Genomic DNA, 23,415 nt, shown 5'->3' on the forward strand with positions numbered 1-23,415 from the left:
CAACAGAAATCATATAACTATCCCAATAGATGCACAAAAAAGCTTTTGACAAAATGCAACTCTCATTTCTGTTAATACCACTAGAAAGAGGAATCAGCAGAGCCTTCCTTAAAACCAGTAGTATTTATCTAAAACCACCAAGAAGCATTTTCTGTAATGGGGATAAGCTAAAAGCCTTCTGAATAAGATTAGGAGTGGGGGAGGGGGTAGCTAGGCAGTACAGTGGATAAAGCACTGGCCCGGGATTCAGGAGAACCTGAGTTCAAATCCAGCCTCAAACACTTGACATTTACTAGCTATGTGACCCTGGGCAAGTCACTTAACCCTCATTGCCCCACCAAAAAAAGAAAAAAAGATTAGGAATGAAGCAAGGATGCCCATTATCACCACTATTATTAAATATTGTACTAGAAATGCTAATTATAGCAGTAAAAAGAAATAAGAAAATGAAGGAATTAGAATAAACAATGAGGAAACAAACTTATCGATCTTTGCAGATGGTATGAAGATATGATCCTTTACAGATGATATAACTTGGAGAACCATAAAGAATCAACTAAAAAACTACCTGAAGTAATTAAACTTTAGCAAAGTTGCAGGACATAAAATAAACCCACATAAATCATTAACATTTTTATATTATTACCAAAAAAGTCTAGCAGCAGAGAATTTCCATTTAAAATAACTATAAATAATATAAATACTTGGAAGTCTACCTGCCAAGACATACCCAAGAACAATATAAGCCCAATTACAAAATACTTTTCATAGAAATAAAGTCAGATCTAAACAATTGGAAAAATATTAATTACTCATGGGTAGGGTAAGCCAATATAATAAAATGACAATTTTACCTAAATTAGTTCATTTATTCAGTGCCATACCAACAAAACTACCAAAAATTTATTTTATAGAGCTAAAAAAATGATACTCATCTAGAAGATGAAATGTCATCTGGAAGAACAAAATTCCATTGGAATAACACAAGGTCAAGAATATCGAAGGAATCAATGGGAAAAAAATGTGAAGGAAGGTGCTTGCCCATACTAGATCTCAAACTGTATTATAAAGTGGTCATCATCAGAAATATGCGATACTGGCTAAGAAATAGAGTGGTGGATTAGTAGGATGGATTAGGTACACAATACACAATAACTAAGGACCATAGTAATTTAGTGTTTAATAAACCCAAAGATCTAAACTTTTAGGACAAGAGCTTACTATTTGACAGAAACTACTAGGAAAACTGGAAAATAATATAGCAGAAACTAGGCATAGACCAACATCTTACATCATATACCAAGATAGGTCAAAATGGATACATGATTTAGACATAAAGGGTGATATCATAAGCAAATTGGGGTAGCATGGAATAAATTTACCTTTCAGATCTATGAATAAAGGAAAATTTATAAACAAACAACATAGAAACCATTATGGGATATAAGATATATAGTTTTGATTACATTAAATTAAAAAGATTTTGCACAAGTAAAACCAATGCAGCCAAGATTAGAAGGAAAGCAAAAACTGGGGGGAAATGTTTACAGCAAGTGTCTCTGAGAAACGCCTCAGTTTTCAAATATATAGAGAACTGAGTCAAATTTATAAGAAGACAAGTCATTGCCCAATTGATAAATGGTCAAAGGATGTGAACAAGGCGGTTTTCAGATGAAGAAATCAAGGCTAATCAAAATCACATGAACAAATGCTCTAAATCACTATTTTGTTTTGTTTTGTTTTGTTTTAGTGAGGCAATGGGGGTTAAGTGACTTGCCCAGGGTCACACAGCTAGTAAGTGTTAAGTGTCTGAGGCCGGATTTGAACTCAGGTACTTCTGACTCCAGGGCCGGTGCTCTATCCACTGCGCCACCTAGCTGCCCCCCTCTAAATCACTATTGATTAGAGAAATGCAAATTAAAATAACTCTGAAGTATCATGTCATACCTATCAGATTGGCTAATACAACTGAAAAGGAAAATGACAAATGTTGGAAAGAGAGAGAGAGAGAGAGAGAGAGAGAGAGAGAGAGAGAGAGAGAGAGAGAAGAAGAAGAAGAGAGGTCAAAAATAGATTCCAGTTTGCAGACATGAGACTAGATAAATAGTGGGGCCCCAGACAGAGATAGGAGGAGTCTGTTTAGGGGGAAAGAATAAGTTGAGTATAGGACTTGTGGTGTTTCTGCTCCTTCTCAAAAATTAATTACCCCAAAACCTATCTCTACAAATAAATGATAATAACTAAGATTTACATGTTGTTTGTAGGTTTGCAAAGTATTTTTTTATTATATATAATCTCCACTGATTCTCACAACAACCATGGGAAGTAAGTGCTACTGTTATCATTCCCATCTTATAAATGAGGAAACTGAGGTTGAGAGAGGAGGTTAAGTGGCTTGCCCAGAATAAGAATCACATCTGAGGGAGGATTTGAATTTGGGTCTCCCTGCCTCCAAGGGTCCGATACTCTATTCATTGTGCCACCTTCCTGTTCTACAAAGTGGCAAGAAGGTAGAGTGGGGCACCTGCCCCAGTCCAAGGCTGTCTTGCTAGGGTCAGGAAGTCCAAAATGAATCATCATTGGCTGGTGGTCAAAATCTTAATTTGTTTATTCAGTGCTGCAAAAGAGAGTTTGTGGCTTTTGCATTTTACATATTTGCATCTTAAGCCAATGTGATGAACAGTTTGGGTTATTTTTTTTTAATACAGAGAAAGCTGTAAAAATTAGCAGATCTGTTGAAAGGGGAAGAAGCCAGGGCCCTCCATGAGTCTCATGTGACAAGTTTGACAGTTAAATGTTTTGGGGATCGTTTATGACAAATTATATGAGACACTATACTTTATTTTTTTTCTTTAAAAAATAGTGCTGTTAAAAAAAAGCATATGCAAATAAACTGGTCAGTCAGCATTTGGAACTATCAAAAGTGATACCCTTTTATTAATAGAAACCTTGAGAACAGGATGTTTTCCATAGCAACGGAACAACTGGCCTCTTTCATTTTACATGAACGTAGCTTCAGAATTGCAGAAGTCACTTTCTGGCAAGAGATCAAGAGCTGCTGAATTACTTAAAATCAGAATATTCATTATCAGAATGCCTTGAATTGACTAATAATTTGACCAAGATAATTTTTATTAAAAAAAATATGCCATAATTTCATGTTTCCTTGGTATAATTGTATGTCTTCTCAGTGGGTGGGGGAAGGTTGGGTGGGAGGAAGAGAGTTTAGAACACGAAATTTAAAAAGAAAATGGCGTTAACATATATTAATAAAAGATGGTTCAAGACATTAGAAGGAAAAAAAAATCAATGACGGCAGTTTTGACCTCTATTCCTCTCATGTCATTTGTAAACCCATTGGATGGGGGAGAGGATCTGCATTGGAAATAAGCTAATAATTAAGTATCTTTCTCTTTAGGTGCTGAAGGGTTATCAAGAATTCCTTTGTCAATGAAGGGAAAAACTGACTGGGATATTGACAAACGGGGGTTGTAATACTCTTCACCATGCGCAAAGGGGTGCCGAAGGACCCAGAGATAGCAGACCTGTTCTATAAGGAGGATCCTGAAGAAATTTTTGTTGGTTTACATGAAATTGGACATGGAAGCTTCGGAGCTGTTTATTTTGTGAGTACCTCTTAAAAATCCAGTTCATTGGTTACATCAAAGTAACCTTAACCTATCAATCAGTGAGAAATTCATTAACTGCCTACTATGTGCCAGGTACTGTGCTGAGGACACAAGTTCAAAGCATAAAATAATCCCTGCCCTCAAGGAGTTTACATTCTATTTTTTTTTGGGGGGGGGGAATAAGGATTAAGTGACTTGCCCAATGTCACTACAGCTAGTAAGTGTCAAGTGTCTGAGGCCAGATTTGAACTCAGGTCCTCCTGAATCCAGGGCCTCTGCTTTATCCACTGTGCCACCTAGCTGCCCCAAGGAGCTTACATTCTAACAAGGGAGACAATAATATCAGAGTATATGCAGCATAAGTGCAAGGTGAATCAAGGCCAATATATACAAAATAGTTAACTCTGTTGGCTTTTTCTACTTTCACAACCTGTCTGGTGTACATCCCCTCATCTCACTCCTGGAATAATGATCTGGTTGATCTCCCTGCCTTAAGTCTCTCCCCACTCCAATCCAGCCACTCCTTGGCTACCGCGGAGATCATCTAGAGCTCAGGCGGTTCTGACAATGTCTGGCCAGTAAACTCCAGTAGGACCAAGTCTAAACTGCTTGTCGTGTAAAGCCCTTCATCGCCTGTCCCCTTCCTGCCTTCCCAGCCCTATTAACACATGCAGTGGTGCAGCTATGCTGGCCCCCTCGATGGCCACTCTCCATCTCCTGACTCTGCTTTTGTAGCCACGCCAGGAATGCCCTCTGCCTCCTAGCTTCTCTGACCTCTTCTAAGACTCAGCTCAAATCCCAGCTAGAGCAGGAGGTCTTCCCAATCATCCCTTCACCCCAGAATCCCTCTGCCTTCCCTCTGAGTTTGCCTTCCATTTCTCTTCTATGTAATCTGTAGGCATCGTTTTTTTGGTAGGTTGTCTCCCCTTTAGAACAAGAGCTCCTTAAGCACAGGGTCCGTGTTTTCACGGCCTCAGTGTCTGACACACAGTAAGAGCCTAATAAAGGCTTGTTGACTAACTGGTGAACAAAATTCATATCTTTATGTGTATTCCACAGGATGGAATCTTGTGTCTATTAAGAGCAAAAGTTGTGTTTGAAAGGAGTGTCTTCATAGGCCCTCCAAAGGCGTAGTCTTGGCTCACTTAGTACATGCGGTCAAAGGGTGATGGAAGCAAGACCAGAGTTCCCTGACTGCTAGAGAGGGAAGGAGTGAGGGAGGAAGGGATGCAGTTACTATGGTATAGTTACTATGGTAACCAGATCTCTTCCTCCCTCGCTCTTTCCCTCTCTGACATTCACGTAGCCCTCCCTGGAACCTGCCACCCTAACTGTGTTCTCCATCAGTAAGTGGACCTTCTCCTATTTCTCACCAATCCACTGGGCCGGTTGAAGGCATTGCCATTCCCCAGCCTTCTTCAGCCATGATGATCCAGCTCCTTGTCAGTTCACTCCACCCAGAACAAGCAGCCCTCTTATCATTCTCAAGACTTCCTCCAGGGGCCCACTAGCAGGCTCATAGCCTTCCTCTTCACCCCAATCCCTTCCCTTACACTCAGACACTTCGATGTGCTGGCCACCTGTCCTCTCAGTGACCCTTGTTTTCCAGTTGAACAACTTTCCCACCTTCCATGACCTACGCCCTCATTCCTTCTCAGCCTCACGTGGGGATGGCTGTCTCCCTGATCTCCTCATCAACCACAGGGGTTTCACCCCCGCCATCTAGGACCATAAAGTTGTTCTCTCTGACTGAGCCTCCTGTTTTCCATTTCTCCCTCTGCATCCTTCCTATACCTGTCCTCCACTCACTTCTCCCCTCCCAGCCCTCCCTGCTTTTGAGATGTGACCCTATAATTAATGCCTCATCTCTGTGTCATCCTCTGTGCTGACTCCCAAATTTAAATTCCTCTTTTTAGCTCTTAAAGCCCAACACGCCTTGGCCCCAGGCTACATTTCCCAGCTTGGATTGGCCGGTTCTCTATAACCTACAACCACATCAGCTCTGTCGCCCCACACACCCTCCTTCCTCCTCTTGACTTCAAGGAGTTTTCCTCTCTTCCCTTCAGACACTGCCCAGGCAGCATCTTCTGCAGGAAGCCTTTCCTAGACACCCTTTCTTGCCTCCGGGAAATTGTACACTCCTTTAGAGAAAGAATCATCTCTGGGACAGCTAGGTGGCGCAGTGGATAGACCACTGGCCCTGGAGTCAGGAGGACCTGAGTTCAAATCCGGCCTCAGACAACACTTACTAGCTGTGTGACCCTGGGCAAGTCACTTAACCCCAATTGCCTCACCAAAAAAAAAATTAATCATCTCCTTCTAGTCCCGTGTAGCCCCAGCACCTGGCACCGTATGTGACATGCAGTAGGCACTTAATAAATACTGGTTGAATCGAATTGAATCAAATCGAATGGAATTAAAGGACAGAGAATTTTATCTTATGTAGAACAATAAACTTGCCACAGAATGTGACCTGAAGCCCAGCAAGCCATTTTTCAGCTGTATTCAGTTGACTATAAGAAAGACTCTTTGTAGGAAGAATATAGGAAGAAGCCAGAGCGACTCAGCACCCAGTACTAGAACACCCACCCCAAGCAGGCCAGCCTTTAAATGGGTCACTCGAGCCATTTCCCTGGATGTGGGATGGGCTTATTACAATGGCTTCGAAGAAAAAAAACGTGACAAAGCAGCATTTTAGGAGGCGATCTGAAACGAACTGATCTCTGCCCAGGCCAAGCAAGGGGCAGAACGGTCCGTTGTTAATCACAGAGTTGTGGTGCAGGCGGCTGCCCTTCTGTGCGCTAGCAGGCTCTTGAATGGAGTATTATGTTGACAGCAATGTCTAAATGAACTGACTGTGCCATTGTGAGGCACCTCCACCATCATAAACTTGAACTTGTGCAGGCATGTGCCCTCGCAGGCTGATCCAGCTTTGCCCTTTAGACTCTAGTGCTATAATAATTGTCCCATAGACCAGAGCCTGGGAGCCAAAGCGCAGGCCCAGCGAGTAAGATTTACTAGAGCGAATCTTCATCTTTAGGAACTGTTTGGCTTTGTCTCCTAGGGCAGTTCAGGTCCGGCCTGCTTGGATGCTGCTTAAAACCCTTCTAGGGCAGCCAGGTGGCAAAGTGAATAGAGCACCAGCCCTGGAGTCAGGAGGACCTGAGTTCAAATCCGGCCTCAGGCACTTACTAGCCATGTGACCCCTAGGCAGTCACTTAACCCCGATTGCCTTGCAGGGAAAAAAAACAAAAAGGAAAGGAAAAAAAGACCCTTCTACCATGACCAGACCTCTAGAGCCAGGAAGCAAAGTGGAAGCCTGGTTCAGGGCAATAAAAGTTGAAATCTCTCCTATTAGGGTCCAGGGTTCCAGAGACAGGACCTGTATTCTGGTGGGAGGGGCATGAATATGATGGCTAGAGTATAGTCAACATGGTGTGGAAACAGCTGGGAAGTGGTAATAATAGCACTAACCAGGCATTTGGCCTCCAGCACCTAAGTACCTAAGAGAGTAGGCAGGCTGTTGGAGAAAGGACTTTGTAGTAGGTGTCTTTACAGTCACAGAGCTTACTGAAAATACAAGATCTTACCAAATTTGTCATTCACTAATCACACACACACACGTGTGTGTATACATATATTTATGTGTGTGTATATAAATTTTACTGCCTTGTGCAAAACACACCCTCTCCAACAATGTGTTTCTCACTCACCCATTAAGATTAAATGAGAGTCCTTGACAGCAACAATCACTGAAATAACTTTTTATGATGATTCTGTGACTGTAAGTCGTGATGCATAAGACAGGCCGACGCCCTACATGAACCAAGTCCAGACAGAAAAGGAATTCCTTAGGAATGATGAGGTTCTGCAGTTGCTCCTGTTTGTGGATAACACTGTGCCGATTGCGTGCAGCCCCAGAATACTGCAGAGCCTTCTCCGTGAGATCTGGAGGGCCTCTATTAGAACATCAGCCCCTTGAGGGCAGGGAGTACCTTCCCTATATCTTTGATCTCCATAGGACGTAAATCTAGTAGTGATATGGCTGGCCCAAAGAGTATGCACAGTTCAGTAATTATGGGGACCCATAGCTAGATCAATCCACAGCTCCATCCATGTGCCTGTTTTCTGATAGCTCTTCCAACAATTGTCATTTTTGTTTCTGTCAGCTTTGCTAAACTAATGGGTGTGAAATGGAACCTCACTGTTGCTTTAATTTGCATTTCTATGATTATCAGTGATTGGAACATTTTTTTCATATGATATGATTTCATATCTTTTATTGATCACTCGAATCAATAAATAAATTTGATAGGTTTCATGGGATGTTTTTTGATAGTTTGTATGTCTTCCCTTAAAAAATATTCATATCCTTTGAGCATTTGTCATTTGGGAAATTTATTCTTGTAAATTTGAATCAATTCCTTATGTAAGTTGGATTTCAGACCTTTATCAGAGAAATTTGATATAACAGGTTTTTCCCAGTTTTTTCCCTTTTCATCTTAGCTATATTGGATTTGTCTATGCAAAACTACTTTAATTTTATGTAATTAGTTGTCCATTTTATCTCCTGTGATCTTTTCTGTCCCTGTTTTGCTACACTTTCTTAGTCTTCTTGTTTCATTTGTAGAAAGAATGTCAATATTTATATTGATGTGATTCAATTCCTCTATTAGAACAGCACACCATTTTTTTTGGTCAATAATCTTTCAAGAGTTGCATTAATTTTTACAGACAACATGAAAACTATATAAATTTTTTTAACCACCATCCACCCTTTTTTGGCCACTAAACCAATATCCATATGGAAAAAGAAAGTCACATGAGACCAAAAAGCCACTTTGTATTTGTCTTTGTTCCATGGGAAGCCATAATCAAAGAGTTCATATTTTTGACAGTAGAACAATAGATAACCTTGAATTTGACTTAACAAATGGCCAATACCAATCAAAACAGAACTTCTGTTTGTGTGTGTGTGTGTCATGGACCCCTTTAGGAGTCTAGTGGAGCTGATGAATTCCTTGTAATGTTTGGAAATGAATAAAATAAAATACATGGGACTACGAAGGAAACCAATTGTATTGAAATGTAGTTATTAATATATTTTTAAAAGTTCACAACTTAAGAAACCCTAATCTACAGAAGTGGACATTATGTTATCCAAAACCAAAGCATGGGAGGTATTTTCGTAAGAGAGGAAAAGAATACAATCGGCTGAAACCCTGGTAGAAATGTACAATTTCAATTAGGGAATTTTTAATGGATTTAGGTCTTGTGTTGGTTCAGAATCGTATACTCAGGAAGATTCTGAAAGATGAACTTTTCCTATTGGTCGCAGAAACATCGATATCTGTAGCACAGCCCTTACCCCATCAATCAATGACGCCTATAGCAGTCTTGGCAACTCCCATCTCAGTCTCCTAGAAGATGCTATCTATCAGTGTGCAGAAAAATTAGATTCAGGCCAGAAGATGTGATGTTTTATAGCATTTCTTATGGACTGCTTCTGGATCCCGGCCATTTGGATAAGCTGTATAATGACCTGAATATGGCAATTGAAGCATTAAAATGTCAATGCTACAATCCTGCTCCTTGACTCTTTAGTCACATTCTGACTACTTGGCAAAGGTAGATGCCAAGAAATCTACTTAGACTGATCGGCAGTCTGGCCCAGCTCCGGAGCATCATTCAGATGAGAGTGGATGCACAGAGTCTTGAAGAAATGGCTACTGTTGAATACAAGCAGGGATTGACCAATAGAGTAGGCTTGCTGGAAAACTTTTTTTTTTTTTTTTTTTAGTGAGGCAATTGGGGTGAAGTGACTTGCCCAGGATCACACAGCTAGCAAGTGTTAAGTGTCTGAGGCCAGATTTGAACCCAGGTACTCCTGACTCCAGGGCTGGTGCTCTATCCACTGCGCCACCTAGCTGCCCCTGGAAAACATTTTTTAACCATATTAAGGGATAGACCTTCTTCATCAGCTATGAAAATAGCTCAGTGGAACATGTCTGTGGGCTTCAGTTTATATGTGTAAACTGAGGAGTTAGTACAGGATTAAAAGGTGATTCATTATTGCATCTGGGATGAAAGAAAACAGGACCAGGGATGAGTGTATTCTTCTTGGATTCAATTATACATAAAAGACTAAAGCGGGGCAGCTAGGTCGCACAGTGGGTAAAGCACCGGCCCTGAATTCAAGAGGACCTGAGTTCAAATCCAGCCTCAGACACTTGACACTTACTAGCTGTGGGACCCTGGACAAGTCATTGCCCTGCAAACAAAAACAAAAACAAAACAAAAAACAAAACTAAAGGTCTAATAGGTGTGTGGGTTACTTTGTTGAACTCACAATACCTTCACTCACCCACATAATCAAATAACTTTATATTGTCCTAGATGTGTTTGCTTAGTGGCTTGGATATTAAGTTGATTTCAGGTTTTAACATCTTTGTTCTTACTTCAAATTTCACTTGATCTTGCCATCTCCTTAAGCTATTTTCCTATGTATTTTTTTCTCCCTTTCATGGCCACACTGTAGGCAGCTAGGTGTTAGAATAGCTAGAGTGATGAACCTGAAGTCAGGAAGACCAGAGTTCAAATCTCGTCTCAGACACTCACTAACTGTGTGACCCTGGGCAAACTCCTTAACCTCTCCTAGCTTCGGTCCTGGTCCTCTCCCCTGTAAAATGGCAACAGTGAAAGCACCTGCTTCAATAAGGTTGTTGTGGGACCTAGAACACTTGGTTTGCAATTCTAAACAAGCTTTATAAAGGCAAGCTAGTTATTATCATTTGAAAAGGGGCCTTAGTTACATTTACTGCCTTCCCTTCCCTTTCAGTCATTCCTCAAACCTTTAAAAGCAGGGTTCCAACTCTGTCACCCAACTGAAAGTGTACTCCCTAAGGTTCCTGGTGATCTCTCAGCTGCCCCACTCAGTGTCCCCTGCTATCTTCTCTTCCTGACCTTCTCTGTATCTCTGGGCAGTATCGACTGCTCCCTCCTCCCTGGGCTTCCTGATCCTGCTTTCTCCTGTTTCTCCTTCTACCTGTCCATTGATTGTTCCCAAGGTTTCCTCTGCAGAAGGACCATCTGTGTTCCACCCACGTTGCATGGGTTCCCTTAGGCTCCCTAATGGCGCATCCTTTCTTAGATGTCTACGTTCTCTCTCTCCTAATGATTTCATCGGTTCCTATGGGTTCAGTTATGATCTCTATGCAGAAGTGATCTCCCAAACCTATAAATCCAGCCGTCATGTCTCTGCAATTCCAGTGCCAAGTACCTCCTAGATAGATCCAGATAGGTACGCTATCGCCATTAGAAACTCAGTGCATCCAAAAGAGAAGCCATTATCTTCTTCTATACAACCCCTCCATCCTTCAAACTTCCTTAATTCAGTCAAGAGGCCCATCCTTCCAATCACCAGGTTCACAACCCTTGAGTCATCCTCAACTGTCCTCTCCATTTGTAATCAGTCATCATTATACTTCCATGACATCTTTCTTATCCAGTCCCTTGTCTCTATTTATACAGATCAAGCCCCCATCACCTCTCATCTTTTCTATTACAGCATCCTCCTAATTGAGCTCCCCACCTCCAGTCTCCCCTTTCCAATCCATCCCCCACACAGCTGACACATTGATATTTTTTTTTTTTTGGCGAGGCAATGAGGGTTAAGTGACTTGCCCAGGGTCACACAGCTAGTAAGTGTCAAGTGTCTGAGGCTGGATTTGAACTCAGGTCCTCCTGAATCCAAGGCCAGTGCTTTATCCACTGCACCACCTAGCTGCCCCCCACACATTGATATTTCTAAAGCACAGGGTGGATCATGGCATTTACTTGCTAAAGAAGTTTCAGTGACTCCCTAATTACCTTAAAAACAACTGACTCCAGTGTTTGATATGTAAAGCCCTCCACAATTTAACTGTAATCCTTATTTGTACACAGTTTCCACATTTTTTCCCTTCACTCATTCCACATTCCAGCCAATTTGGTCTACACAGAAGACATTCCATCTCCTACCTTTTGTACTTCATACCTCCTCACCTCTACCTCTTGGAATCAACAGCTCCACTCCAGGTTCAGTTCAGATATCACCTCCTATACCGCTCCTCTCCTGATGACTTTGTGGGAATATGACAACATGGTAGGACCTATAGAAGACCAATCTCACCTACCCTCCCACCAACATCCCCTGTAAAGCTCAAAAAATGCACAATATTAACTGAAATAAAGAGAATCGGTTCTAAGTTCCTCCACTAAGTCCAGGACTAGAGAGAGAGAGAGTGAGAGAGGAGAGCGGGGGGGGGGGGGGGGAGATCCAGAATTCTTTTTTGTTTTGTTTTGTTTTTTTGTTGGATTTTTTTTTTTTGGTGAGGCAGTTGGGGTCAAGTGACTTGCCCAGGGTCACACAGCTAGTAAGTGTTAAGTGTCTGAGGCTGGATTGAACTCAGGTCCTCCTGACTCCAAGGCTGGTGCTCTATCCACTGGGCCACCTAGCTGCCCCCAAGATCCAGAATTCTAAACAAGTTCTGGAAGGAGACAAAGCAGGATAAGTGGAACATTCTACACAGTATGTAACTGCCTGGTCCCACAGGGCAGGTGATCTTATGTCCCTGTTGTAGTAGGAGAAAGGACTGAGCAGAGCTCAGCTTAGGTGCAGCCCACAAAGACCCTGAGCAAAACCTGTAGCAAAAGACAAGGGAGGAGAAAGTCCCAGGCAGAGCCCAGCACAGGAGAAGGCCCAGAGCCAATGAGGCAATGAAGAAAGGTTCCAAAAAGAACCCAGCCTTCCCTGGAGCCTCACGGCAGTAGGAGAGGAGGCCCAGAGACAAAGAAGGATAAGGGACTGTACTGTAGAAGAAAAGAAGACCAAAAGGAAGAAAATCACTATCTCACATAAGAGAGGGGCATTAAGATGAAGTGAATCCAAGTTGTTGGTAGAAGTAGGAGGGAATGGGCAGTCCATGAACTTCACTTTCATCTGAACTGCACAAAGGAAATTGGAAACACAATTTTACACACACAGAGTCACACAGAGATTGCAGTATAGAAATACACTAAACTCTAAAGGGAAGAAGTCAGAAAACAATGGACCTATGATGGAGGGCAGGAGAGATAATGGAATAGTTATGGCTAAAAACATACTGGAGTGGGAATGTAAAGGGAAAATAAAAGAAGAAAGAGTAAAGTCCTGGGAACAGGAACAGGGGCAATCAACAATATGCTGCTTATAAGAAACATACTTGAAACATAAAAATTTACATAGAATTAAAATGAAAGACTTAAACGGTATCTATTATGTTTTATCTGGACTCAAAAAAACAGAGGTAGCAAACTCATTTCCAGATAGAGCTATAATAAAATTACATTTCAGAGAAAACTTCATTACACTTAAAGCCACCATAAATAATGAATCATTGTCAATATGTGATACCTATATCTGAAACACTTAAAAATTAATCAGATGGCAGGGAGAAATAGACATTAATACTATAATATTAGAGACTTCAATGTACCCCCTTTCGGACCTGAAAAAATATATAATCAAAACACAAGCAAGAAAGAATTCAAAGACTTGAATAAACACTTTAGAAAAAAAATAGAGAGCATAGAGAAACGATAATTGCTAAATAAGAACAGAATACTTCTCAGCCATTCGTGGCACCTTTTTAAAAAATTAATCATGTATTTGAGCATAAAGAACTCACCAATAGAGAGAGAAGCAGAAATATTTCAACCCATGATTATTGATCATTTTGCAATAAAAAATATATTCAATACAAGTCCTTTGAAGAATGAATGAACAATCAACTAGAGCCTAAATAATTTAACCTTAGGCACTAGTGAATCAAAGAACAAATTATAGAAACAATAGAAATTTCATCAAAGAAAATGACACGATACACAAAACTATGAAATACAGCTAAAGTGATCCTTAGGAGAATTTTGTATCTCTAAAATTTTTTCATAAACAACGAGAAGAAAGAATAAATCAATGAATTAGACATGCAGCAGAAAATGTTGAATAAGAATAGATCAAGAAACCCAATTAAACAAAGTAAAACTTCTGAAAGTCAGAGATTAAAAAATTGAAAGAAGAAACCTACATTAAATTGATAAATAAAACAAGGAGCTGCTTTATTGAAAAAATACTAATAAAACAGATAAACAGCTAATCTGGTTCAAAAAAGAGAGGAAGACCAATTTTTAATATCAAAAATATAAAAGGATTATTCCAACAATTGACAAAGTAATGTAATTATCAGAAATTATTTTGCCTAATTTTATGCTACCAAAACTCATAACTTAAATGAAATGGATAAATATTTGCAGTAATATAAAACACCCATATTAGCAAGAAAAAATATTAGTTTAAAGAGTCCAGTATTTGAAAAAGAAATTAAACAAACCATAAAAGAATTCACAACAAAACCTCCAGGGCTGCATGGATTTTCAAGGGATTTCTATTCTAAAAACAGTTAATACTAATATTATCTAACCTGTTTTGATAAATTGGCAGGAAGAGGTTTCCAGTTTCTTTCTATGATATAAATATTGTCTTGATAACTAAACTAGAAAGAGACAAAACAGAAATAAAACTATAAGCTGATGTTCCTAATGAAGGTTGACATAAAAATTTTTGAATAAATGTTATAACATAGTAAACTGATTATACCTGGTGATGAGCATTTGTACTGAAATTCAGGATTGGCTCAATATAAGGTGAACTACGAACAAAAAAAACCATATCACCATTGTAAATAATAAAACCTCATGATATGTCACTGGATGCTGAAAGGACTTTTAACAAAATCCAACACATGTGTTTTATTAGAAAGCATAGGAATAACTTGACTTTTCCTTAATATGATAAATAACATCTGTCTGAAACCAAGATCAAACAGTATATATTATGGAGAAAATGTACAGGCCTGTCCAATAAAATCAGAGAATAAATAAGAATCCCATTATCAGCACTAGTATTTAACATAATTCTGGAAATTCTTGCTCTAGCAATTAGAAAACAGAAAGATATCAAGGGAATAAATAAAGCCAGAGAAGGGAAAAAAGCTATTTTTTTTACGGATGATATCATTATCTAGATAACTCTAAAGGGACAATTAAAAATTATTTTAAATTCTTCATAAATTCAGCAAAGTTGCAGGATGTAGAATAAATCTACAAAATCATCGTTATTCCTGTATCTTACCAGCAAAAGTCAAGTCAATAAACCTTTATTGTCCTACTACGTGCCAGGCACTGTTCTTAACACTAGAGATACAAAAAGAGGTAAAAGACAGTCCCTACCCTTAGAGATAAAAAGCAAAATTCCATTCAAAATAACTAAGAAGGTATCAAATATTTGAGGATCTGTCTACTGAAACACACCCAAGAACTCTATGAATTCAATTCCAAAACACTCTTTACAGAAATAGTGACCTAAATAATTAGGAATATAGTCATTTTCCGTAGGTAGGTCATGCCACTATAGCAAAAGTGACAAAATCACCTAAGTTAATATACTTTTTACCATACCAGTCAAATGACCAAAGAATACTTTTTTTAGACCAAGAAAAAAAATTATAATTTACCTAGAGGAAGAAAGATCAAGTTTTTTTTGGAGGGGTGGGACAAATGAGGGTTAAGTGACTTGCCCAGGGTCACACAGCTAGTAAGTGTCAAGTGTCCGAGGCCAGATTTGAACTAAGGTCCTCCTGAATCAAGGCTGGTTTATTCACTGTACCACCTAGCTGCCCCCAAGGTCAAGAATTTTTAAAGTAATCATGAAAAAGTGAGAAAAATGGACAACTAGTAGAATCAGATCTCAAACTACTATAAAGCATTAGTCATCAAAATGATTGGTATTCGTTAAAAAAATAAAGGTTAATAACTCCATGTAGACCATACAAAAACAAATAAACGCAGTGGCGTAGGGCTTTGTTTGTGTGTATTTATTATTTTGTTGTTATTCAATTGAGAGGAGGGAAAAAATTAGAAAAAAAATTTTAAGTTTCAGTGATTTTTTTTCTTACCTTCACGATAAAAGATAAACTCTTCTATCTGGTATTTAAATTTTTCATCATTTGGTTTGTAAACTATCTTTCCAGACTGATCACCTCTCTCTCTCTCTCTCTCTCTCTCTCTCTTTCACAAACACACACACACATACACACTCTACATTCCAAACAACTACTTGCTTTTTCTCTTGGGCCAACTAGGTGGCACAGTGGATAGAGCACTGGCCCTGAAGTTGGAAGGACCTGAGTTCAAATCTCACCTCAAACACTTACTAGCTGTGTGACCCTAGGCAAGTAATTTAACCATCCAGGGCCATCTCCAGCTGTACTGATATATTCTTGCCACTGCCCTAGCCCTCCCTCACTAAATGCAATTCAGTGCAAGTCATGACATCACCTCCATATGTCATGCTCCTCTTCAATCCAAGGACAAACAAGAAGAACAAGGACACTTGCTTTTTCTCATATTTCACATTTCATCTGCTTCCTTGGCACCTTTGCACAGACCATCACCCATACTTGAAAGGCTTTCTCTCCTTTCCTCCACCTCTCAAAATCTCTTGTTTCCTTCAAAGTATAGCCCAGGCTCCACCCATTACTCATTATATTGGCAAAGATGGCAAGAGAGGAAAATAGCAAAATTAGAGGGGCCAGAGGAAAATAAGCACAGTTGTGCATTGTTGGTAGAATTGTGAATTGGTCCAACCATTCTGGTCAGCAGTTTGGAGCTATGCCTAAAAAAATCATTCCTTTAACTCAGTAAAACCACTATTACACAGATATCCCCAAAGACATCAAAGGAAGAGGGGAAAGATCCTTGTGTATTGTGTAATTTAAGATTCTAAATGTGGGTTCTAATCTGTTCCCCCAGTTTTGGGGGAAACTGACTAAAATCACTGATAAAATGAGTTTAGGTTTTTAAGGGTTTATTGAAAGATAGAGAAAGATTGAGAACAGAATTCCAACAGCCTGGCATTCCCATTTTTCCTCAATTTTCCTGTGAAGTCCTCTGCCACCCCCCAGCACCACTATGAAGTCAGGAACCAAAAAGATACAGAGCTCTCCACACAAGCCCTCCTTCCTCCTTCCTGTCCCCTCCCAGAAAATAGGAGGCTCCTCAAGTTGATTGGCTGGTAGTCTTAATAGACAGCACCCTATGAGCAAACGTCACTTCCTGACGCCAAGGAAAAGCCGCATGGCCTTGCCCTCTGAGGCATTCTCCTCATGGTGGAGCTTTCCTATAGTAAGTCTCCAGTAGGTGGCATCATTCCAATCATTACAGTATAAAAATACTTATAGCAACTCTTTTTGTAACAACGATGAACTGGAAACTAAGGGAATCTCAGCCTGTGGGGAATGGCTAAACAAATCATGGTATATGCATGTGGAATCAGAACTGAGTCATAAGAAATGATGAAATCGACAAAAGGCCTTTTCCAATCCACTTCCCTCCCCCCACGTAGTGGCTAGCAGCCCTTTCCCCCTTCCTCAAAAAATTCCTTTACTCTGTAGATACATATACACCACATGTATGTGATTTTATTTTTTTTCCCCAGAAACTAGCAGAGGGCCAGGACACTTATTAGTTCTTTGAAAATTAAAAGAAAAAAAGTTATAATGTTTAGTCTTAACCAAGGCAAGAACAGATTCTGGATATAACATGTGTAATAGAATAGTCAATAAAAACAACAAATTCAATCTTTTATTTCTGGAAGTGCCCATTCCTATTGGCTAGTTGAGTTATCCATTCACATTTTATATTCTTGAAAATATGCTCTATTGGGTAAGATTGAAATCATTTTATTTTTTGTTTTGTTTTGGTTTTTTTGGTGTTTTTTTTTTTTTTGCAGGGCAGTGGGGGTTAAGTGACTTGCCCAAGGTCACACAGCTAGTAAGTGTCAAGTATCTGAGGCCGGATTTGAACTCAGGAACTTCTGAATCCAGGGCCGGTGCTCTATCCACTGCGCCACCTAGCTGCCCCCGATTGAAATTATTTTAAATGGTGCCAGAAACAGAACCTGATTCTAAATCCTGCCTCAGACATTTAGTAGATGTGTGGCTCAGTGGCCTCTAAAGTCCCTTTCAGCTCTAAACTAGAAGTGTCTAACATACAGCCTGTGTACTTCATGCAGCCCATGAGCCTGAAGCTGATCAAAATGCAGTTCCCATCTAATTCTAATGTGTTAGTGTATTAACAACAACAAAAAAAGAAGAGATAAACCCGTGTGGTTTTCTAACTCAGAATGTGGCCTACAGGCTTCCTTATGTACAGCTCAGTGGCCCTGTTTCTATTTGAGTTTGACCCCATTGCCTTAAATCCATGTTCCCATGACCTTTTCTTCCTCCCTGATGTAGCAATAAAACCGATTCACTTCATGGAGAAAGGCCTGAAATATGATGTAATCTCTCCCCAGGACACTGTTTTACACATAGTAGGAGCTCAGTCACAATTGGTAGAATTAGATGAAAATGGTTGATCCGATGTGAGCCTGCTCAAATTTTGTTTGCAAGCTTTAGCCATGGAACCCTTCAGTGTGGTTTTCTTAACAATTATCCTGGGGCAGCTAGGTGGCACGGTGGATAAAGCACTGACCCTGGATTCAGGAGTACCTGAGTTCAAATCCTGCCTCATATACTTGACACTTACTAGCTGTGTGACCCTGGGCAAGTCGCTTAACCCCCATTGCCCTGCAAAAAAACAAACAAACAACAACAACAACAACAAAAACCCAATTATCCTGGAAGTCCATCTACCCTTTTGCTTAGAAATATCAAGGCTGGTCTTTCAGAATGGAGTTCAACATGGAGCTCAGTTTCTAGAGTCAAGAAGAATTCAAATCTTTTATCGGAACATTTGAGGAGCTTCATGTGTTTATATTGGGCTGATAAGAGGCCATTGAGAGAATTTTTCTCCCTTTCAAAAATTAATTTTTTATTTGAATTGACTAAAGGAAAGATAAATCTAACTAACTTTTAGTTACACCCTTGTAAAGGTAGTGCTGGAAATTCTGTTTGGCCAGAGATAGACCCAGAAGAAATTGATTTTATCCAGTGCTATTTCCAGAATTTATTTTTACCCCCTCCCTCCATAGATGTCCAAGTGATTTTCTGATAGTCTCAGTAAACTGGATGGTTTTGTGGGCAGGTAACTTGTCAAGTTCAATTAACCACTACTTTGTAAATATTATTCTTGGTTTGGATGGGCTAAAGTTCATCACTGGGTTGAGTTTTCTTTTTTTTTTTTTTCTACTTTTCTGACTGCAAATCAGCATTGATTATAAAAACCTTTAGTAAGGATAGGTAATTAGATAATAGCATGGTCTAATTACATATGAGTGGAAATGTGTTTTTCCTTCTTAGACATACTGATTTTTCAAGCCTCTTACCAGCTAGGATTTCACATAAAGCCTCTGTCTCTGTTAGTAGATTTGTAGTGGAAACACACAATGCAGATTTGACTTCTCCTATGTCCTTTAACACTACTCTGGCATAATACCACTCTATGTAAGCTCAGACTTAAAGGGGCATTTTGGAGGGTTTTAGTCATTGATAATAGGAAGGTTATTTTTTGTGTGTGTGAGTTGTTTTGTTTTTAAAGAATCAGGTCCCTGGAATGCCTTACTACATGGGGGTAGGTAGAATAGTGGTTTAGAGAATTGTACTTGGAATCAAGCAGGTTTGAATTCAAATCTTACAATCTGTATGACCTCAGACAAGTTACTTAACCAACCCAGTTGACTTAATTATAAAATGAGAAGGTTGACTCGATTACCTCTTGGTTCTCCTTCTACCTAACTTTCTTTTCTTGGTCTCCTTTGCTGATCTTCATCCAGGTCATGCCAAATAATCATGGGCATGTCCTGAGCCCTCCCCTCTCCAACCTCTATCCAGTTTCACTTGATGATCTCAATCAGCTCCTGTAGATTCATTTATCATCTATATGATGAGGATTCTCAAATATACCTGTCCAGCCCTGACCTACTCTTGACCTCCAGTCTCACATCTCCAACTGCCTATTGGACATCTTGTATGTGATGTTCCATAGACATCTTAAACTCGGGCCGTACAAAACTGAACTCAACTATATTTCCCCCAAATCTTTACCTCCTCCTAATTTCTCTATTGTCAAAAATACCACCAGCCTCCCCATCACCGAGGCTCATAGCCTAGAGGTTATCTTCAACCGTGCATGTTCTCTTGCTCTTCTTCCACTAATCTATTGAAGGTCTATAGTCTCTCTTTTCTCTTCTGACACAGCTACCTAAACTAGTGCAAGCCCTCATAGCCTCATGCCTGCTGCAATAGCCTATTGGTGGTGTCTACCACTCAAGTCTCTCCCCATTCCAATCCATCCTCCACTCAGAAAGTGGTTCTTCCTAAGCACAGACCTGAGGGTGTCAACCCCTCAATAAACTCCAATGACTCCCCAGTCAACTTTGTCACTTACACACATACCGACTCTCGCATTTCCCACTGCCTGTCCCCATGCCTGTGATTCTCCGACTCCTGGCTTTCCTGGCTCTCTTCTGGTCTCTGCTAAGATCTCACCTTTTGCAAGAAGCCTTTTCCATTCCTCCTTAATCCTGATGCCTTTCCTCTGCGACGATCCCCAATGTGTCCTGAATCCGCTGGTTTGTACCTAGCTGTTTGCATGTTGTCTCCCCCTGTTAGACTGTGAGCTCCTGAGGGCAGGAACTGAGTGTCTTTTGCCTTTCCTTGTATTCCCAGTGCTTAGCGTGGTGCTTGGGACACAGTCGGCACTTAATCAATGTTAATTGACTGACATCCTAGGGCCCTCCAGGGCTATGACCCCGTGAATAGCACAAAACCCATGTTTACCTGATTGCTCAGACTTTATCAGAGGCTTCACTTAAAGATCACTTGAACGTGTCATCTGTGGGCCAGGATAGGCCATTTTCTTCGTGCCTCTGAAAATGCTCTTGTGTGATCATCTTGCTTACTCTGACAGGCATAGGAAGGCAGAGAGAAGCTTTATTTAAATGTCATCAAAGCAAATTGTTGAGAAATACTCTTGGGTCCAATTTAATTCTTTAAAATGTATTGATATCATCTGGACCTTGCTAAACCAATCATATTTGAGAATATGATCAAATAACTTCTTCAGAATTGGTTGATCTAAATTTATAAGTCAATTGCATTGTGTTGAATCCCTTACCTCAGAACCATGGCTGTAGTTTTACTGGGTCTTGGAAATATTATCCTAGGGCCAAAATAACTTGCATTTCTTCTTTCTTGATACATCAGGGATATTGCACTTAAGCAGAGCCTTATTAAGAGAGAGAGAGAGAGAGGAAGGAAGGAAGGAAGGAAGGAAGGAAGGAAGGAAGGAAGGAAGGAAGGAAGGAAGGAAGGAAGGAAGGAAGGAAGGAAGGAAAGAAGGAAGGAAGGAAGGAAGGAAGGAAGGAAGGAAGGAAGGAAGGAAGGAAGGAAGGAAAGAAATAAGAAGCAAAGAAACAAGAAGAAAGAAAGAAGAAAAAAGATAAGGAAGGGAAGAAAGGGAGGGAAGAGAGAGAAAGAAAGGAGAAAGGAAAGAAAGAACAAAGGAAGGAAGGAAAAAAGGAGGGAGGAAGGAAAGAGAGATAGAAGGGAGGAAAGAAAGGAATAAAAGGAAAAAGGAAAGGAGAAAGAAAAGGAAGGAAGGAAGGTCAACTTTAGATGGGCTTTTGATTTCTTAAGTTTGTCTTTCTGAAATCTTTGAGAAATTCTCTTTAAAGCACTTAAATACCCTGGAGAGAAGGGAGAAAGATTATCCGAGTAGCTTTCTTTAATTAAATACTGTATTGGTTGGTGGGGGCAGGGGTCAGTTGTAGTAGTTTAATGAGAACCTCAGACACCATAATGTAAAAAAGTCAGTCTACTAGGAAAAGCAAGATTGGAGTTCTTGGTACAGATGTAATTGTCGATTGTGGTGTCATTTTACTCTGATGAAAACTGTATGGGAGGCAAAAGGAAGAGAGGGAAGATATCTCATAAAGCCAAGTGAAAGTTCTGTCTTAGCTTGTCCAAAGAATTAAAATGTATGGACTTCGAAAAGGTGGAATCTCTCAGTTCTCTGAACCGGAGTTTTAAGAGGTCATAGAAAAATCTGAAGTTTTAAATATTTCATTTCACCTGCCTCCTCTCCTACTAATTCTCATTTCCCTTCTCTACCCTTCATGTAGGCCACAAATTCCCACACCAATGAAGTGGTGGCAATTAAGAAAATGTCTTACACTGGGAAACAAACCAATGAGGTAAGATCAAGGCAATTCTGCATCTGAACGGGTCCAAATCAAGCAAGTTACAGGGGATTTCCTGTGACAGTGGAAATGAGTTCTTCAGACATTCCTTTAACACGTCTTTTTTCTTTCCACACAAGGCTGTGACAAGTATGCCCATTGGTCTAGCTCACTCCAGTCTGTTTTGAAGTGGATTTAATTAAGTCAGAGGCAATGCAGATAGTATCAGGGTTAGTCGAATGGCTCTATTATCGTATGTTTGCATGAGAGATTGCATTTGCATATTTGAATTAAAGTAATCATAAAAGTTCATATAACATACTCATGGTTTATGCAATATTCTAAGTCGCTGTTTAGCATATGTGCTATATAGAGATATTAAACTTTGGATGTGATGCTGTAGATATGAACATTTGAAATGAAAAGACTTTTCTGCTTCAGCTAAAATTCTTTCTTATCTGGTTCACCGCAGAAATGGCAGGATATTCTTAAGGAAGTCAAATTTTTACGTCAGTTGAAGCACCCCAACACCATTGAGTATAAGGGCTGCTACTTGAAAGAGCACACTGCCTGGGTAAGTCAGAGGTAACTCTGCTCTTTATTTGCCAGGCCTTATTAAATACCCTACAGGGGCCACTAGGGGTGGATAGAGTGATGGGCTTTGGGAAGACTCATCTTTCTGAGTTCAAATCTGGCCTCAGATACTTATTGTATCTGAGTGTGACCCTGAGCAAGTCACTTAACCTATTTACCTCAGTTTCCTCATCTGTCAAATGAGCTAAAGAAGGAAATGGCAAACCTCTCCAGTATCTCCGCCAAGAAAATCCCAACTGCACTTATGAAGAATCAGACACGACTAAAATGACCAAATAATATTATTACCCTTTTGTTATTTCTGTTGTCTGTGTTTATTAGCACAGAAAATGTGTTCCATGGGGTGCATTGTGTGAGATTAAACACCCTTCAATCAACAACAGTCAACAAATATTTATTTCACTCTTACTATGTCCTTTGTGCTATGTTGGGATACAAAGAAAGACCAAAACCTCTTACAAAACCCACAGCCATTGTCCCTGCCTTTAGGGAGCCCACATTCTATTGGGAGAGACAACAAGCTAACAACTAGGCACATACAAGGTATATATGGTGTAAATGGGAGGTCATCTCCAAGGGAAGGTGCTAGCAGCGGAGGAATGACTGCGGAAGCTTTCTCTCTGAATAGAATGTACAACAAGGAAGAAAAGATGGTAGATCCACCAGGATACTTTAAAGAAAGGTGGAGGGGAGCACCTAACCTGAAGTAAATAGGTTTTTGCTTCCATCTCAGAATTTTCATAATCAGAATTTATTACACATGTCCCTATGTTGGCTATTTCACTTACCAAATGGGTATCATCTGGAAGTCTAGTGTCCAGAATAAGAGAGGTCATTGGCCCACCCTACTGTGTTCTAGTCAGACTGTCCTTGACCTCAAGACGTTAAGAAATCATGATAGGTCTAAGTAGTAAAGGGTGGGAATCCGGGTGGACT

At 40.0% G+C, this 23,415-nt stretch overlaps 1 protein-coding gene across 3 annotated transcripts in view; it reads left to right on the forward strand.

Moving 5' to 3' along the window:
• TAOK3 (TAO kinase 3) overlaps positions 1-23,415 on the forward strand; it is a 247,833-nt gene that overhangs the window by 108,732 nt on the left and 115,686 nt on the right. For 2 of the 3 annotated variants that reach the window (XM_043986734.1, XM_043986743.1), the window contains exons 3-5: positions 3,419-3,626; positions 21,829-21,900; positions 22,358-22,459. In XM_043986734.1, coding sequence (XP_043842669.1) covers positions 3,507-3,626; positions 21,829-21,900; positions 22,358-22,459 — 294 coding nt within the window. In that variant the 5' untranslated portion in view covers positions 3,419-3,506. Of the gene's footprint in view, positions 1-3,418; positions 3,627-21,828; positions 21,901-22,025; positions 22,116-22,357; positions 22,460-23,415 lie in introns of those variants that run through there. The other variant, XM_043986749.1, reaches the window with a different exon arrangement.

The sequence above is a fragment of the Dromiciops gliroides genome, chromosome 1 (assembly GCF_019393635.1).
Source record: "Dromiciops gliroides isolate mDroGli1 chromosome 1, mDroGli1.pri, whole genome shotgun sequence".
Classification (NCBI taxonomy): domain Eukaryota; kingdom Metazoa; phylum Chordata; class Mammalia; order Microbiotheria; family Microbiotheriidae; genus Dromiciops; species Dromiciops gliroides.